We start from the raw sequence: 18,436 nt of genomic DNA on the forward strand, positions 1-18,436 counted from the left end.
ATCGTAAAATAATACACTGAATACATGTATCTTGTCTGTGAAGGATAACGTGTAACACGGAGATAACGTTCCATAAAAAGTAGGCAATAGATTTGTTAGTATATGTTTTAAGGTTATATCTTGAGAATTTATAACTAAATCTGTCATATGGACAAAACCTTGCGTAATCTCCGATTCGGTGCTTGGCAATTTCAATAAATAGCGATTGATTCCAGACAATACATTATAATTCCACCAGGACGAAACGACACTTTTCGTATATTCTAGAAGATTATAAAACGAATCGTTGGCCATTTTTTTTTGTTCGCACAAATCGAATGCAATGTGCACTGTTTTTTATTCGCAAGTTACGGAAATTTTGACCCAAAAATACGGTATAAAATTTGTCAACGACAAAGCTGTAAACGTGTTATATAAAATTTCAAGATCTATTAAAAACAAGACTATAAACGATTTAGTGAATACAGTCGTATATCTTTCGAACAAGTCATTGGTGAACGAATCCATCATCGATAAAGATTTCAAGGCTTTATTGAAACAGAACGTGTCTGGCGATATCTTCAAACTTGAGCGCATCGTCTCGTCGTCACCACCACCATCACCACCACCATCATCACCACCAGCAACACAAGCATCGTCCTCTTCTTCACAAGCACCGATTCTGAACAACAGAAATAAAAATGAAGTGATGTACAAGAAACGTAAACATACGCACGTTAAATCGAAACGTCACACTCCTCTTCAAACTAAAAGTGTAGATAAAATGACTGCTGCCGAAATTTTAGATATTTATCGTAAAAAATATAATAAAGTTTGAGAGCATTGTTTTTTTTAAAAAGCATGTGTTGGTTTTATCGTATGAGACATTCCAGTCGCTACCAAAACGCCTGTTAATGCCCCAATTCCGATTGCGAAATAAACACCCTTTTCTGGACACTGAGTAGTTTGTGTGCGTTCTGTTGTAGGCGTATTAGCTAAACCTTCCATGTGGCACGTTGCATCAGTAGCACATGCATGGGCTACATAAATTAATATTTTATTTGGAATGTTAATTTGTCGTGGAATTATAACCGATGGTGGATTATTTATTAATGCATGCGCTGGCATAATGCCAGTCACAAATGACACCAATGGTTTCCACACGCTAGAAACTAACGTAGGTACACCACTCTTTTCATAAGGTAGTCTGGCATCCACATATTTGTTCGTCATATTATGAGTGTATAATGGAAATTGCATATGATCACTCAAGACCAAATCTACTACTCCAGAACCGTTGGCACCTATTCTTTTTAACATACCAATAATGGTGTCACTATTCCCCTGATAATCGGACAAATTGACTTTATTGTCTATATCGGATGCATATTGTAAAGATTTATCCATAGCTTTAAATAATATATGCAATTCGTTTACTTTATTCGAACCGTTTAATATATTAATGTAATGTTTATCATCGGCCGTTTGCGTTTCAATTGTATCGTTACTGTTGTGTAAAAAATACGTAATGACAAAACGTCGTAGTATATATGGGGCCATGTACTCCAGCCATAACTCAACAACTCGCTTTGTGATTAATGCACGAATATTTGGAGTGGGCATTGGGTCGGTAACCATGAAATGGTACATGTATTGAAACAGAGCCGATCGTGTATATTCGTAATGGATAGAATCTCTGTCTCCAGATGAAACGAAAAAACAAAGTGCATGTGGAAAAAGTTGTTCAACTATTGTTGGTAATTTATCGGGGAGAGGTTCCGCAATCTCTTCACCAGCTTTTCCAGACAAAAGCCGTGGTAACGTTGAAGTCGTTTCTATCCCCCAACGCAAATGTAGATATGTTTTGCACACGTATCTCAGCGCAACAAAGTCTAGGAGAGGGAGTTCGTCTTGTGGTACGTCGTGAAGATGAAGGTGTGTCTCTTCCCGGACGTGTTTATATATGACGTGTTTAAGTGTGCAATAGGCGATATTTACTACCGTCCCATATAAAACGGAGACGGGATACTGCCTATCTAGTCGTGCCAGCAAACTTGGAAGGTGGTGTATCCCCTCTCGTTCGGCCAACATCATCAGACCAGCCGAGCTGTCAAGAATTCTGGACGAACTGTGTGTGAAGGGATTCAAGGTTTTGGCGAATATCTTGGACGTCGCAAAAAGGTGTGAGTCTAAAATGATTCTACTTACTAGATATATTTCATCGTGGTTGGGAATAACTTGTAACGCGGTGTCGTGAGCTATTCTGTAATCACGAGCCCAATCGTATGGCACATCTCCTAAATGATTTTCCATATCTGTTGTAAACAGCATTCTTAGAAGAACTTGATCGAATGGTACGGAATGAGCCGGTTTCCACGCATCTATTTCAGATCTATTTAGAATTTGAAAGTAAACCATGCCGTCGATATTGTCTAGACGCAACGTTATTTTCCAAGGTGCAGTTCGTGCATTAATGCAGTCATCTTCGGTATTAATCTTTCTTTGACCAGGTATATGCAATATATGCGGGGCTGCGTACAAGAGTCTAAAAAATGGTATGGTGTGTACATCGTGGGGGTCTCCCGATGCATTAAATAACGGATATAGTTTTCTTTTGTCAGGTATGATTGGTCTATGACTTACTGGATCGTTGATGTAAATATCATTGGAATACGCCCCCCAGTAATTAACAGTGAACGATCCACGTAAAATTACGTCCATAACATGTTCAGTTGGATTTGGGCTGTCCGTCATGAATGCTTGTGGTAGGTGATAAGCGTGTGAAAACCTTTCGCCCCAAGAATGATTCACCGGCGCCGACGGTGCTGTTGGAGATGCCATTCTAGTTTGTGCCATTGTTTTTTAGTAAGTAAAACTGACGTCCACACTTTTTTTTGGCTTCTTATAGAGTTATCGAAAATGGAGGGAAACAAAACGTGAGAAAAAAATTTCATTGCGTGTTTGTTTTAGTATTTAAATTAGCCATTCCATTGCGATATATATTTAAAAGGTCTTTCCTGTTTTGAATTAAATACGCCGTTCCAGATGATAACCCCATTACACCTAAACCAGCCGCTACACCAGATATAATTACGCTACCAGACGATGGTCTAATATTTTCATAAATTACCTTGGATTCCTCTATGCTGTCAAGTAATGCTGTTCGTAACGTTTCTGCATTAACCAATAATGAATCTGATAGTATATCGGCTAATGGAATACCTGCACGTTCACAATAATGTAGTCCCATAAATATAAAATATTTTCGATTTAAAATTGCATCCCCAGTGTTTTCGTATAATTTCCGAGAAACCTCCCGTAAGAGAACCTTTTTCTGTCCTGCATGTAATGAATTGTAACGGTTTAGAACTTCTCTAAACTGTGTCATTTTTTGTAATGTTTATTACAGACCAGAACGCACGGCTCCACCTTCCGCGACTCCCGTGAAGCTGGCTCGAAAAATGCGGCGATCAAAGAGGCGTAAAACGCCAATCCAATCTAGACGGGTGCCCATATTGAAAAAGAATAATAAGACGGGAGAAATCTTTCTTATGGAATCTCCGGAATCACCGCCTTCGGTGTCACAGTCCCCAGGAACGCCACCATCAATGCCGGAATCTCCGGAATCGCCACCCATCGTTCCGGAATCTCCGGAATCGCCACCCATCATTCCGGAATCTCCGGAATCGCCACCCATCCTTCCGGAATCTCCGGAATCGCCACCCATCGTTCCGGAATCTCCGGAATCGCAATTACAAGTACTCGAAGATCCAGAACCACCAACCATCTTACCTGAATCACCAGAACAACCAACCGTAGACGCTGTTATAAACGTACCAGAGGATCAGACTAACTCATCGTCGACAATGGAAGATAGCGATTCTGATGCTGTAGATGATTGAGTTGTTTATATAATAAAAAATGTTGACTTCAGCAGAAATCGTATCCGATATTTCATTACAAGAAGGTACGAAGAATTCCACAAATGGCATGTGGGAGCGCGTGCGCAAAGTTTTTGGTAAAGGTAAGCGTATTCCTAAAACAAATGGTAAGCGTCTTCGTAAAAAGAATCCCAATAGAACTAATCTCGTAGTGCAAAACACGTTAGAAATTATTGGATGCATATTTAAAGTGTTATAAAAAATAAAAAAAAGAACTAATATATATCTATATTACAATTATAACATTGTTTAAAAACTATACACGACGACAATAATGTCTATTTATTCTACGTACACCATGTTACATCATTGTGTCAAGGCATCCGATGGTGACGAATCTTTAAACAACGCCTTGAAGACATGTCACAGTTTCTTAGAAAAGTATGTACGTGTTCATTTAGGTACTGCGAGTAGTGTACAAGATGCTTTGCAAAACAACAAGAAATGCGTATCTATTCTGAATTATGGATCGATGAATTATATCCCACCAACCACAGTAGAAGATCGCGCAAAAAATGCTAGACAAGGTAGTGTCGATCACTTGTTATTTATTCTGTCAAAACGTGTTACAAATAGTAATAATACGTTGCTAAAAATAGCCTTAAAGGCTACCAATAACGCTATCGAATTTTCTAAATGGATGACTGAGGATGATGCAGAAGCCACCCACTTAAAAAAATGTGCTAATCTATTATCTAAGGTTGTTCAACAAGGCGATGACGAAGTGATCGACAAGTACTTGGAGGCTATCTATTATCTTTAAAATATGCTAGCCAATGTAGTCAATACTAAAACGGTATAAACTGTTACAATCGATCCACTAATCAAGTAATTTTTTTTATCGAGTATGAACTTTTTTAAAGGAGGTTCAACTTCTTCACGATCGATCTTAGCATTATTCGGAATGGGTCTCTTTTTACCATTCTGAAATTTTGTAGTTGTTAAGTCTTCATCTATATCAGATATCGTATCGTCTTCTTCATATTTTCCATTTTTATCCCCCACGACATCTTGTACAAGTGACTTGTCTTCTGTAACATTAAATTTTAATAGTTGATCGGAGACTTTAAAGTCTAGTTTTTTCGTGAGTTTTTCTAAATCGTCAGTGTAAGATCTATACACGGTATCTAAAATTGTATATCCCAGTACATTATCTTTTTCTACACTTTTAATAATTGTATATATAGTTTCTAATACACGAAATTTATTTATAATTAATTTCGTTTTAATTTTTTTCAGGTAGTCGATAAAAGCTATATACGGTTTTGTGTGAACATCGTAGGACACGATTAATTCAACCAAATGCCATACTAATTTATTTGTCACACGCCATGCACGTAAACGCAGTTGATTTATAAAATTAGTAGACAATGACTTGATTTTACTATGCATGTCATTGAGGTCCTTAATTTGTGTTCCAGAGAAAGCATTTATACTATTTAAAGCCATTGTCGCCTGCGTTTCCAAAACCACTTTATACTCTTCTTCTTGCGCCGACGTTGTATTATTCTTATATGTATAAAACGTATTTAAATATTTACCTACGGCCGGATAGTACTGAGGGGTTACTGTGTTTCTATGCCAAGTCATGAATTCATAAGACGTAGGTTTCGTTTGCATGAATTCACTAATTAACCAAGCATATTGAAGTATTTTGGGATGTTCAGAGAGTGGTTTACCTTTAATATAATTAAACCAAACGGAAAAACGTGTCCTCTTAAACCTGTCCACTTTGTTAATCATATTATTGTACTGGTCACCGAAATGTTCTTCGAAAATCGATACTTCGGGCATTGTTTATTCTTTTGGTTAGTCTCTAGAACACACATAAAAATAGAATAAATTGTGACATTGCAAAAATCTCGTTTTTATTATTTTTTAGGGGCGAAGCTCCTTAAGGCATGGGTCTGTCCCTCCTTTGTGGATATGTAGCCACTTCGAGGTTTAGTTCATGAATGGCTCGAAAGATGGCGCAGAGATGGTTTTATTCACCCAGTCTTGGTTTTTTATTTCTATTATATATGACTACACCGGTTGCAATGAGCGACCACAAAACAAGTGGAGCACCTACAAATGTATATAATTGGTGTGTTGGTGACGGAATTATTGTAGTCGTTTCTTGAGTGTCTGTAATCGCATCTTCGTCTTCTACTTTATATTCTAACTTGGTAGTATCTTTTAAACGAAAAACAGTGGAGACTGCTTCGTGTATATTTTTATTAATGGCACGGATTCGTTTCATTGGAAGGATTTTTTCGCGATCTGCTAACTTAATATATATAAATAAATTCAATATCGAATCTAATAATAAGACATCTAATTGGCATTCTATAGGCCGTAACATACGCATAGTTGAATACACATCGTTTTCGGCAGCATAATACGCCACGATTTCAAGAAATAGACCCAATATCGGTGGATAAACGGAATGATCGTGGATGACGTTACGCAGTTGAAGTATTTCCGATTTTGAAAACGTAGGAATAATCGCGAAGATTTCCTTCATTACGTCTACTCCATATGCATGTTCGTTATCCAGAAATAAATTAAAAGAACGTAGCGCGGAATGTTGTGCTCTGTGATATAATTCTATATCACTTATTTCCGTTTCGTTTTTTAAGGATTTCAAAGTATTTGCAATATCGTGATTTGGTACTAATCGTTTGACAATGGCTTCAATATCGTATTCTTTGAAATATGTTAAAATTTCCATAGTTAACCATGTATTGTAATACGCTTTATAGTCATTATTCTGGTAAACGTGTTGTACCCAATAACGGGGTAATACCGCTCGATAATCGTGTAACAAATCTGCATTTAGGTCTATATTATGATTTAGGTCTATATCGTTGGGATTCTCTGTACTAAAGATTAAATATTTTTCTTTGTAATCGTTGGCAATTATTTTATACTTCTTAAGGAAAGCTTTGTCTTTTTTAACCTTGTCGTTATATATACGAATAATTTTTGTGACTACGGGATTTATAGGTGGTGGTGTAGATTCCTTTATTATATCTAGTAGATTTACAACGTCACATAACGAGTATGGCTTATCTGATAGAGCATACACTTGATGCGCTTTTGTAAATGACGGATTTTCTAATACTATCGTAAATAACTTGGCTAATTTTAAAGGAAGATTCTTATTAATGATTGGTAAATCTTGCGCTTTTAAATGAGATGTTAAAACGATTATAGCATCTAATACCTGTAATTCGTTTTCTACAATTGTGTTAACGGCGACACCATATCGTTTTAATAACCACGTTCTTTCAGTATCGTATTCGTAAAACGACACAATCGTAGTCTTTCTAGACTCGTGAAATGTTTTAATTTCAGATTTAATAAAGTTTGCATGGTTTGGCAAATTATACAATATAGATTTTATCTGTGGTGTTTCGTCGTAATTTAATAACAATTCCATAGTAAGCCAAGTTTCTTCTTTGATGTTTAAGACGGAACCATTAACCTGCCCCTTATACGCATGCCAATAGAGACGTACGAAACGAGTAGATATGATGGTTTTGATGAAATCGTATGCGTCTTCATCTAATAATAGCGTGTCGTTATTTGGAGACGGATATATATTGAATGTATTTTTTAAAATTTCCGAGGCGCGTATATCAGATTTATATATGACATCGGCCGAATTTACCTTTGTTTCATCACCGGTTTTCACTAAATGTATTAATTTAGTTAGCAACTCCATTTCGATTGTGTCCTCTACGTGACCGAGCAACTGCATTATATTTTTAAAAGATTCGTGTTGTTGCGAATAAAAGAGTTCGAAAACGGTTATATAATCATTTGATTTTGCTCCTATTGTAATACGTATATTCTGAAGTTGACGACGAGATTTAATGTTTGCTATAGCGTGTAAAAGAAGCTTCATAGAAGCAATTTGATTCGTGTATTTCTCCTCCACAGCTAAGCCAATAGATCTGAGTGTTAAATTGCGCCTATGTACATAGGCCGATACGTCCACCGATTTTGTTTCACCAGCTAGTTTTGATGCTTTAATAATTTCTTTAAAAATATCTTTTATGTCACTGTTAAAAAACTCGACCGCCTCGTGTGTTCCAAATCGTAGTAGTATTTCCATGACAATCCATGCTGTGTGTTTTAACAAATTATTTTTCTTGTGAACCTTCTTCGCCCAATATTTGGGCACGATATTTTCGTATTCTAAATCTTTCATGTGATATTGTAAAACGTGCATATGGTCTGGTACACCTTTCGAAAAATAGTTTGAATCATTCGACAGAACGTAACCTATTAATGTTTGCGCAAAATCACTCTCGTATTTCTTAATATCGATTTGAGAAATGTTAAAATCTAAAACCAATCCGTCAACTTTGGACCACGATTGAGCTAATTCTACAAAGAATTCTTCTGTCATATATTTTTCCAAATGACGACAACGATGCATAATTTCGATCAACGTTCGCTCCTTTATGGGTACCGACACCATTATTTCTGAGAATATCCACACGTTAATTTTACCCCTTCGCCAAAGATTAATACACGTTTGCCGTTGATGAAATCTCGTTAAATAGTTTACTATAGCCAAAGTATCCATGACCTTAGTAATATATTTCGATTGTTGGTCATTCAAACCGATCCCAAAGCGTAAGGCAATGACAGTGAATGGTTCGAATACATTCGTACCCTCGTGTTGCTTTTCACAAAACGAAAAGGATTCGTCCGTAAGCGCATTTAATGCATTTTGGTATTCTGGATATAGCTGTAAATATTCACGAACCTGTAAAAGTAGTGAAGGTGATCTCAGCCAAATGAATACTATGATAAATATTAATTGTTTTAACTCCGAGTTTGCCTGATGTGCTGCAAGACATAGTAAATATTCTACTTTGATGTGTTTTCGATTCGCTTCCAAAGACAAAACGAGACTTTCGAGCGTGATCATTGTTTTTTATTTCAATTCTTTATCCTTAAAAAATTTCGTTAATTCTTGAACTACACCATTCTTGCGAGTGTTGCCAGCCGGACGTCCATTTTCCATGACCTTGATCCAATTGCACATGTCCTTCCAAGTGTCGCATTGAAGAAAGCGTTGATCGACGAGCAGCATGGCCCCCCAATCTTTCGAATGTCGGATGCATCGTCCGACGGCTTGATTCACAGCCCTCATAGCTTGGATGCGATACCATTCACGACCGTTGAGAACTTGAGGTTTTGTAGTGTCGTTGAATTCCATTTTGAGACGGACGTCGTCTTGCACGATAGATGGAAAGGGGATTCCGATGGATACCACAACGCGTGCCAAATTATCGGCAAAGTCCATGCCTTCACTAATTCTTCCGCGATGCACTGCACACAATATAGACACTTCACCACAGGCCACGGATTCCACGTGTGAATGGACGGTCTCGTCGTTGCTTTCGAAATAGATGCATCCATTTGTAGTAGCCATGAGAGACGTCCACACGTCTGGATTTATATTCTTCCACACTTGTGCACACTTTAACATGGATTGGTAGGATGGGAAAAAACATAACACACCACAACCACCCAATCTACACTGTTCGTTCACTTTGATAGATTCGCATATTTTTAACAATAGCTGCCCAATGGCAGATAATACCGTTTTGTCGTTGTATGCACCATATGTCATTCTAAAGGGTATTTTACCGTCAATAGAATGTGAAATACGTCTTATGTAAACATTTTCAGGATGCACCACATGATTTCCCGTGATTTTATGCTTAAAGTTCATTCCCAATTCGGCTTCGTACGAATTAAATGGTGACAGTGTCCCAGACGCAAGAACTATAGTCCGCGCTACTTCCACTACCGATTTCATAGCGTGTTGTGGGTCGAGACTTATTATTCTAAACAAATCAGCCTCGACGACTAAGCGAAAACAATCCGCGTTGAAATTGTTTAAATTTGACACATGTTGCTGAAACTTTTCAATAAACTGATTTAGGATGCGATTGTGTGGAAATTGAGGTATGTTAGCTAAGCTGACCTGTTTCGTTAACGTAGATAAATACGCAGTTCCTGTTATTATATAATATTTATTTTTACAAGCTATTTCTTTGAATTTTTCATACATTGTAATTAATTTGTTAAAAAAATTATACATATAACTGTTTTTAGACACTTGCATTTTATACGATTGCAAAGATGTTATAGATATTTCAAAAGATAGACTGTCTCTACAAACACTTTCGATATTATGAGCTTCGTCTATTATAATTAAAGAATCGTGCAAATCAACTTTACGTATCGATGCATCCAAAATGTAATTATATGGAGAAAGAATGATATTTGCGTCCTTTACAAAACTGTTATTAGTATAGTAAGGGCATATTTGTAATTCGGAACACTTCGTTACCAAATCTTCTACGTCAAGAATTGGATCGCTTTGTACCGGTGGTTGTGTTTTTCCCAAGTTTTTAAAATAACAACAATGTGTACTTTTGATCCATTTACAGACTTTGGCCATGTTACCCCCAGCTGGTGTATTGTAAAGGCATAACTTCTCTTTACCAACAAGTCGCACCGTACGTATGTTAGGGTCAACTTCTCTAATGGTATTGGTGATTTGTTCGAGTTGTTGATGAGTTCTCGAACAATAATAAACCTTCGAAGTCGGATGTAAAGTGATCCATTGACTGGCTGCATTAATGAGTGCCAAAGACTTTCCAGATCCAGTTGGCGACTCGATCATTACATGTTCGCGTTTACTTGCCGCCTCCAATATAGTTTGAACTATTTGCGTCTGTATCGGGTAAGGCTGCTTCTTCATCGGGCGGAACATTTTTTCTGACTACAGGCGTGGTGGTCCGTTCGTTTATAAAACGATTGTATCTGCTAGTATTTTCCCTTTTATTCTCTACCATATCGTCTCCCTCGTTCCACTCGTCAAGAATCAGGCACTCGACTACGATGTTGTGGTAGTGGTGGTGATGATGATGATGGTGGTTGCGGTGTTTTCTATGTTTTCGGTATTTATCTTTACCCATACTTTTTTATCTCGTTATTTTTTTAGCGTAGTCAAGATAATTCACGCACGAGAAAGTTTTTTTGATTCAAACCACTCTAAATAATCACACACGTTATAGTAAACATTTTTACTATATATTATATGTAAAAACTTTTCGTGAATCGTTGGGTTTGGTATTGTATAAGGCTGAACGACGTCTGTTAAAACACACAATGGATGCATCGACAACATTAAACTCAATTTGCGTACACATGCAATAAAAAAATTAATTGAACTAGTAGTACTGACATTTAAAATGTTCATCGTTTCGCAATATATTATGCTATCCATATCTGAAGAATTTGCCAACCAAATTGGCATATATGTAGGTATAACGGATAACAGAGCACGTTCGTCGTGTTCGTATATTCGGTAGTCTATGTACTTGCATAGAGTCTCGAAATACCATAATTGGTTTTTGACGAGATGAATAAAATAATTCATGACTCTACGATATTTGCCGTCTGTTATGAAATGAAACACGCCAACCACAGTGTTTAAACATAGATGACTTCCAACCGTTTTCACAACAGATATTTGAATTTGTTCCAGGAGATAGAGGAACGTCACAAACTCACGTGGAGAAACTTCGTTGGTATTTGAAGCACGTTTCATTATGGCAATGAGCCGGTGGAAGAGTGGCATGACGTTGTTGTTATAACAAAATATGTTGCACCACATATTCCTGAAGACGGCTTTGTTAAGTAAAGACGGTCACGACTGGTTACGCAAACAATGTAACCGGACAATATACTCTGCGGCACACCTTCTTAATCTTCTCGACGACGAAAAATTTGTACCGTTAAACTGTTCGGAGGAGGGATTATATACACGTTATAAAAATGCAGACAATTCTTTGACGCACAAAGACGTAATGGCCATTGACGAATTGTTTAATAACGGGAAGCTTCTTCTAGGAACTGCGTGGTTCGATAATAAATACAGCCCTTCTCGCCACACGTCAAAAGAAACCTCCGTCGACGATTGGTTGGACGCTGCTTACGACACAATGAACAGGGGAGCAAGCAACGAGTCATTTTTAAAAGATTATATAAACCATGCTATGCAAGAGCCTAAAAGTAAAGAAGACTTGTTTGATAATAACGCGGATGATGCAAAATCTTTCGGACAAATCGTGAAAGACGTTTTGTCTAATTTATGGGAAGAACCACCTCATTCTCCACATACTACGATTAGTAATTGAATCAATAAAAAAAACCTATATCTAGATACAATTCATAAAAACACATATATAGAATAATTTATTAAAAAAATGCCACCACTAACACCTGCGCAAAAACGAACTGCACAGCGACGTGCACGTGAGCTCGACCAAACCACTAGAGGTGTTTATCTTTGCAAAAACGAAATTAAACGTCTAAGTCTTCGAAGTAGCATTACTCGAATATCAAAATCCTTAAACGAGAGTGTACATGACGTTATTAGAATGTATTTATATACTACGATATACCGAGCTAAAGCTTTTGCTCAATATCATGATCGTAAAACGATACGTAAAGCCGATTTGGCACAAGCATTTATTATAGAAAACAGCGGTGTATTTGGTTACTTATAATATTTCAATGTAATGTAAAAATTAGTTTTCCTATTCTCCTTCTTCAAGTATTCCTACTTCGTACACCACAAGAACGTTATGAAAAAAAAAACACAGTAAGATCGATGTAGAATGGAAAAATAAAAATTTTAATCTTCAATATCGTGTAGCATGTCATTCATTTTTATATATCCTATTCTCCAGTGGCGCAATGGGTTAGCGCGCGGTACTTATAAGTCAGTACTTGTGAGCTATGCCGAGGATGTGAGTTCGAATCTCACCTGGGGAAGAAAAAGCAACTTAACATTTCGGTGATGCCGAAATGTTAAGTTGCTTTTTCAAACTTTTATCCTACTCAACACAGCCAAAGCTTCACATAAAGTCTCTGCTGAGGGATGGAAAGTATGACAATGTTGTTATTTTTTCATAAATGTTTATTGAAATCACACTTATATCTTCATGTTTTTACATGGTGGGATGTCTTTACAAAATTCAATTTCACATTTTTTTTCTTCGTCTTCGATGTCGTCTTCGTTTTCGTTGTCGTCCACGTCGTTTTCATTGTCGTCCACGTCGTTTTGATCATCATTCTTGACTCGATTATAATACGATGTATTGTCATTATCATCGTCCGCATTGTCACAATAAGTATCACTATAGACGCTATCGTCAATTAATGTATCATATATTGACGATTGTGATAAACAATCGTCAATACTGTCATTACTATCAAAACCGTATTTGATTAGATCTTCAATATAAGACTTGTTCATCCTCTCTTTAGTAATCAAGGGTCAAAATTAAACTCAGAGTCTGTATGGATACCTTGAAATAATTCTTCTGCTAATCTTCGCTTGCATACGTTATTAATAGCCACCCTGTTGATAATCGATGTACCAGGTTCTTTTGACGAGCTAGGACATGGTGTACCTGTAATGAAAGGAAAAATTAAATATTAAAAATTATATATAGAAAGGGAAGAACTAAACAAATAACGTACGTAAATCGATCTCGTCAAAATTGATTCGACCTTGCATGCAGGGTGCATCTTCGTTACAGCCGACATCTTCATTGCAAGGTAAATCACACTCGGCAATGGATTCTGTAATGTAGATAAATAGACAAATAAATAAAACAATCATAAAACTATGTTATACAATAAATTATTGACATACGTTTCAGAACATCGTCAAGATTGAGTGGTGGTTGCCAGGACACCTCGTCCACCAAAGGCGGTGCTGGTCGGTCGTCGATATCTCCATTAACTTTATCATAGAGTTCAACGTTGTCACAAGCGCCTGCTTCAGAGTAGCGCTTATGTTTGTCACACATTTCTTCTTCCCCATTAGTCATGAATTGTATATCACACTCTTTATCGTATTGGCAATCTTGAATAACTATGCCATCGTTACCAATAAGCGCTCTTTCGCTTCCATGATATTGGGACTCTTCCTGGCATATCGGTTGTCCGTCATAGCTTTTTACAACTTGTGTTATGCACTCTTCTTCGTTGTTTTTGCGAACTTGGGTAATCGCAGCCTGATATTCCTTGCCATCTTCTACTGCGTTGTCAACACCATGTTCGGTCGGCTTATCGAGCCCTTCTTTTTCCTCTTCGGAACCCCCTACCCCCAGCATTGGTTCTTCTGTAAAATGAAAGCGATATTTGTTCAATTTTGATTATATTACGAAATGAATACAAATAATTACTAACCAAAGAATAAAAAAAAAATACACTTACCATTCGAAGCGTTGTCGATTCTCGATGTCCATGCCATGTCTTCGTCACATCCTCCCCAGGGATCCGAAGATTCTGTCAATTGGTTAATGCGATCTCGCACATCTTGAAAAACCTGATCCTCTGGATCGTCCGTTGACACTTGTATTGCAGCAGAAGTTTGAGGTGTTTCCTTCTCATTGCTTTCAGCAGCAGCAGCAGCAGCAGCGGCGACACAATTGTTGCTTGATGGCATTATTCTCGTGAATATACGGATTGAATTAAGTACTTCACTAAGACATTGTTTAGACCACATATGTAGACGAGTGTCCGTAATGTCTTCAACGTTTGTATTAGTATAAATACTCATAAGAGTACTCATTGTATCAATGAAGATTTGTGGGTGCAAGAACCTATTGGCAAAGGCTTCGTCTTGACCAGATTCCCAAAAATTCGTAAGATGAAATATGAAACTTTTTTTATTTCCTCTATTAGAGGTTTTTGGATTTGTAATAGTATGCCTTGCAATGTGAGCGAACCCCACAGCAGTGCGTTTGCCTTCTTGTGCATGTTTCATGTTCTCATTGACAGTGCCAAAGTTTGAATCGACGATAGACTTTATGTTATGCCTCACCATAAATAAGGAAGCTGGAGTATTCAGCTTCATGTTAAAGGGATTTAGTATAGGTCGCATCCTCAAATAGAATTCTGCCAATACTTGTACATTTGTGCATTCGATAATAAAGGTACAATCCATGGGATCACTGTATCGAATTACACTATAAATGACGTAAAAGAAAAAAGAAGCTTCGAGTAAAGAAGTGTCCAGTTGATTACCCTCATTTTTACACGAAAAAAAAATATTAGTCAAAAATTCCTTCAGAAAGTCCCAAGGAACTTGCGCATTCACACTCCGCACACCGCTTGCGTACACGTGTGGTTGTTCCCAAATGGCTGGATATGCACACATACTTTCGACAATGCTGCTCATGGAATCCAAATCGTTTTTCTGACTGATGACGAATTTTGAAAACACGTTCCATAAATCGTCGTCGGTTGTAAACATGGGAAGGGTACAAACCGTCTTGATGCTTTCTACGATTTGATTCACCATAACGTCCTGTTGATCAGATGGAGTTTCGTGTAAGAATTCCTTGATGTTGTTTCGGACCTCCTGCGACGTTAATGCTGGTATCATAAAATATTCGAGCATAGCACTGTTCCCAACAGTGGGTCGGTGAGTCTTGGTGGCTATATATTTGTACGGATAATAATACGGTAATGTATATCCATTGAATAGATTAAAACCAATATTCCATACTGGTTTCATAACTGTAATACTCTCTAATATAATGGGTTGCAAAACATTAGGTTGAATTGAAATATTCTTCCCAGAGCGGTAGTAAAATAATTTGCTTCTATCCATATCTTTTCTTAGTGGCAACAATATCTTCGAGTCTAACTTCTCTATGGTTTTCTTGAGCACTACCATCAAACTTTTAGCAACGGATCTTTCTTGAAGATCTCTAATTAACTTAACATCCATGTATGGTAGATACATGGACGTATCTATTGCTGGTATAAAATCCTGAGTCGAATAAAAGACTGTTAAATGAATTAAATCTTTTATAATGTTGTTAGGCATCACTATTTTAAAAGTTAGCATATCCCAATCCGATGGGAGTTCTTCGAAGATTGGCAATACGCTTCCATACTGCTTAGCACATCTCGTCAAACTTCTTTTCTTGAGAAACAATGAATTAACCTTTTCTTCATTCAAATCAATCGACGAACTTCTATTCCCTCTTCGACGACGTTTACTTTTAGTTTGCAGTTGCATAGACGGTGAATCTGAAAACGACGTATTCGATGGTACGAGTACGGCTATAGGCTCGGAAGAAGAAGAAGAAGTCCGTGCGCCGAACGAACTGCCACTCTTACGCTTACGATCCTTTTTAGGGAAGTTCATCTCGTAGACTGATATTCGTAGTTACATGTACGGCCTATATATAGGCAAATATGCGTAGCGTCTCGTGTTACTATACGAAAAAAAAAATAACAGCCACAATATAAACAAATGCTTTTGGAAGGGATAAATATTGTTTTATTAACGTACCCATCCAATCAGAGAGCATGGTACACTCTCATCCAATATCTTCTTTCTTTCATTCTACCAACACCCAGACGCACACAGACACACACACATACACAAAAAAAGCACGTAAACTTCGTATAGACAACATATACACACCCCCACACTCTCTTTTTTGGGGGTGGGTCTTTTTTATATACCACTCCACACACTCTATTTTTTCTTTACAATAACACTAACGCAAAGAAAAGTCTATATGTATATTGTATAGAAATGTGAAGGAATACGAAAGAAAATGTAATAATTAAATGTCATACGTTTTTAAGAGCAATACCCTCCACAAGATATTTTTTGTGTGTGTTTTTTTGATTATTGAAACACTTTATTTCAAAACGTACAATTGTTCTTGTCAAAGACTTAGCGCTAACTTGTGAAGTACGTCTATACCGGGCCTTTCGTTTATTTTTTTCCTCATGAGTGACGTTAACAAAGAAATAACATTTGAAGAATATAACAGTTTCTCTGTTTCAAAAGGGTCAATGGTTTCTAAAGTTTCGAATTTCCTAATGTCTTTCGTTGTCTTGAAAGGGCTTTTTCTGAACAATAGCTTCCAGAGTATAACGCCTAGAGTCCATACGACGGTGCTCTCGGGGTAATATATACCATTTATATACCATTCTGGTGGCGCATAAAGTGGTGTTCCTGCGTATGTTCTCCTAAGACGTTTTGAACACTCTACTGCAAAATCGAAATCTAAAATGGTAATTGCCATTGTTTCTTTATTGATGAGTATATTTGCTTCTTTTAAATCACAGTGAATAATTCCACATTTGAACCAACAGTCGTAAGTTATTTGTGCGAGACGTTTAAATATATTAATAATTTCTTTTTCGTTGAGAACATGCGTCTTCATATATGAATAAAGTGAGATACTTTTAATCGATCTCTCCATAACCAATACATAACCGTGTTCAATTTTGAACCAATCGTACAACTTAATAGTACCATCAACTTTATTTACTCTTTTCAACATGTGTATTTCCATTGGTATTTTCGATTGAAACGGTTGTTTCACAGTATGCCACCTCCAAACATCTTTGTGATAAATATATTTAACAGCTATAGGAGCGTTATCGTTCAAGCGTACTCCCGCGTATACGATACCAAAACCACCTTCTCCCAATTTACTCGTAATAGAGACGTCGTATCCACGGTGTAGCAGAGCATATTCAAAGGCGGTAGACATTTAGTGGTTTTTATTGCTGTCTAAACAAATCATATGCACGAGCTATATTTTTTGAAACGAATAAATCTTGTAAATGAGTTTTTTCAACTACGTTTTTATCTATTCTACGTTCTAAAGTGACATTTTGAAATTGAGCATTATTTAAAAGCGTGTTTACATCCCCACTATTACTCATAGAATATATTATTCTAATTTGATGATGAATTCCAATTACGTTGGGAAGTAAAGACATATCTTCTCCCACAAAATAAACATTACATGTACTTGATAATCAGTTTATTTTTTGCATAATATAGTTCTATACATAAATATTCGCATATTTTTTTTTAAACCGTAGTCGTTGTAATACCGTCGTCTTCTATGGCATCATAGAAGTCTTCGCTATCTAAACTATCGTAGATGTGATGAACAGTACCAGTAAGATTCGCACCCAACCAGTTTATAACATCGACGATGACTTGAACGTCGTCTGGATCAATTTTTTCACGTGATTCGAAAACCAAAGGAGCGTCAACGTGTTTTTCAACTGAATTAATAAATTGTATGTATTGCATAGTGAGGTCTTTCGATATATCAATGGTGGGGACAATGCCAGTGCGAAATACGTTCGCGATATTCTTTAGCATACTCGTCATTTCTTCGCTCAAATGATAAGGCATATTGTACTTTGGTACGAAAGTGGTAAATAACTTGGTATTCATTTTAAGTATATATTTTTATAATGTTTATTTCATTATATACATACATATGTTCGAATGAAAGAAATAAAATGTTAAAAAGTGTGTACAACACCATGGATATAACGTATGAATATTTAGGTCGCGGTGCACATTCTAAAGTATTCAGAGTTTGGCTTTCCAAGGAAAGGAGCATAATCCTTAAAATAAGTAAATG

The 18,436-nt window shown here is 36.8% G+C and overlaps 2 protein-coding genes, 2 long non-coding RNA genes and 1 other non-coding gene across 5 annotated transcripts; 2 read left to right on the forward strand and 3 right to left on the reverse strand.

The window, feature by feature from the left end:
• Nucleotides 1-1,961: 1,961 nt before the first annotated feature.
• LOC121833739 lies at nucleotides 1,962-3,413 on the forward strand. The gene is made up of 3 exons (XR_006076799.1): nucleotides 1,962-2,160; nucleotides 2,888-2,915; nucleotides 3,389-3,413. It is a non-coding gene; the product is annotated as an uncharacterized LOC121833739 (long non-coding RNA).
• A 5,437-nt stretch (nucleotides 3,414-8,850) lies between these two features.
• LOC115327695 (Fanconi anemia group J protein-like) lies at nucleotides 8,851-10,603 on the reverse strand. Its single transcript, XM_040214250.3, has one exon. The coding sequence runs from the start codon at nucleotides 10,390-10,392 to the stop codon at nucleotides 8,854-8,856; it is 1,539 nt and encodes a 512-aa protein (XP_040070184.3). The 5' UTR covers nucleotides 10,393-10,603; the 3' UTR covers nucleotides 8,851-8,853.
• Nucleotides 10,604-12,684: 2,081 nt separating this feature from the next.
• On the forward strand, nucleotides 12,685-12,776 carry Trnai-uau. The gene is given in 2 exon segments: nucleotides 12,685-12,722; nucleotides 12,741-12,776. It is a non-coding gene; the product is annotated as a tRNA-Ile (tRNA).
• A 300-nt stretch (nucleotides 12,777-13,076) lies between these two features.
• Nucleotides 13,077-13,720, reverse strand: LOC121833689. Its single transcript, XR_006076768.1, has 3 exons — nucleotides 13,663-13,720; nucleotides 13,488-13,589; nucleotides 13,077-13,417 (listed from the first exon to the last, which is right to left on the reverse strand). It is a non-coding gene; the product is annotated as an uncharacterized LOC121833689 (long non-coding RNA).
• Nucleotides 13,721-16,599: 2,879 nt separating this feature from the next.
• Nucleotides 16,600-17,617, reverse strand: LOC121047257 (serine/threonine-protein kinase prk-2-like). Its single transcript, XM_040502363.2, has one exon. It carries the CDS (start codon nucleotides 17,540-17,542, stop codon nucleotides 16,706-16,708), a length of 837 nt encoding a protein of 278 aa, XP_040358297.2. The 5' UTR covers nucleotides 17,543-17,617; the 3' UTR covers nucleotides 16,600-16,705.
• Nucleotides 17,618-18,436: the final 819 nt, after the last annotated feature.

Source organism: Ixodes scapularis, unplaced genomic scaffold (assembly GCF_016920785.2).
Source record: "Ixodes scapularis isolate PalLabHiFi unplaced genomic scaffold, ASM1692078v2 PGA_scaffold9__187_contigs__length_104089568, whole genome shotgun sequence".
Classification (NCBI taxonomy): Eukaryota; Metazoa; Arthropoda; class Arachnida; order Ixodida; family Ixodidae; genus Ixodes; species Ixodes scapularis.

What these genes read in the sequence shown, in the direction of transcription:
- LOC115327695 (XM_040214250.3), bottom strand. Translation starts at nt 10,392, where the DNA reads ATGGCCAAAGTCTGTAAATGGATCAAAAGTACACATTGTTGTTATTTT.
- LOC121047257 (XM_040502363.2), bottom strand. Translation starts at nt 17,542, where the DNA reads ATGTCTACCGCCTTTGAATATGCTCTGCTACACCGTGGATACGACGTC.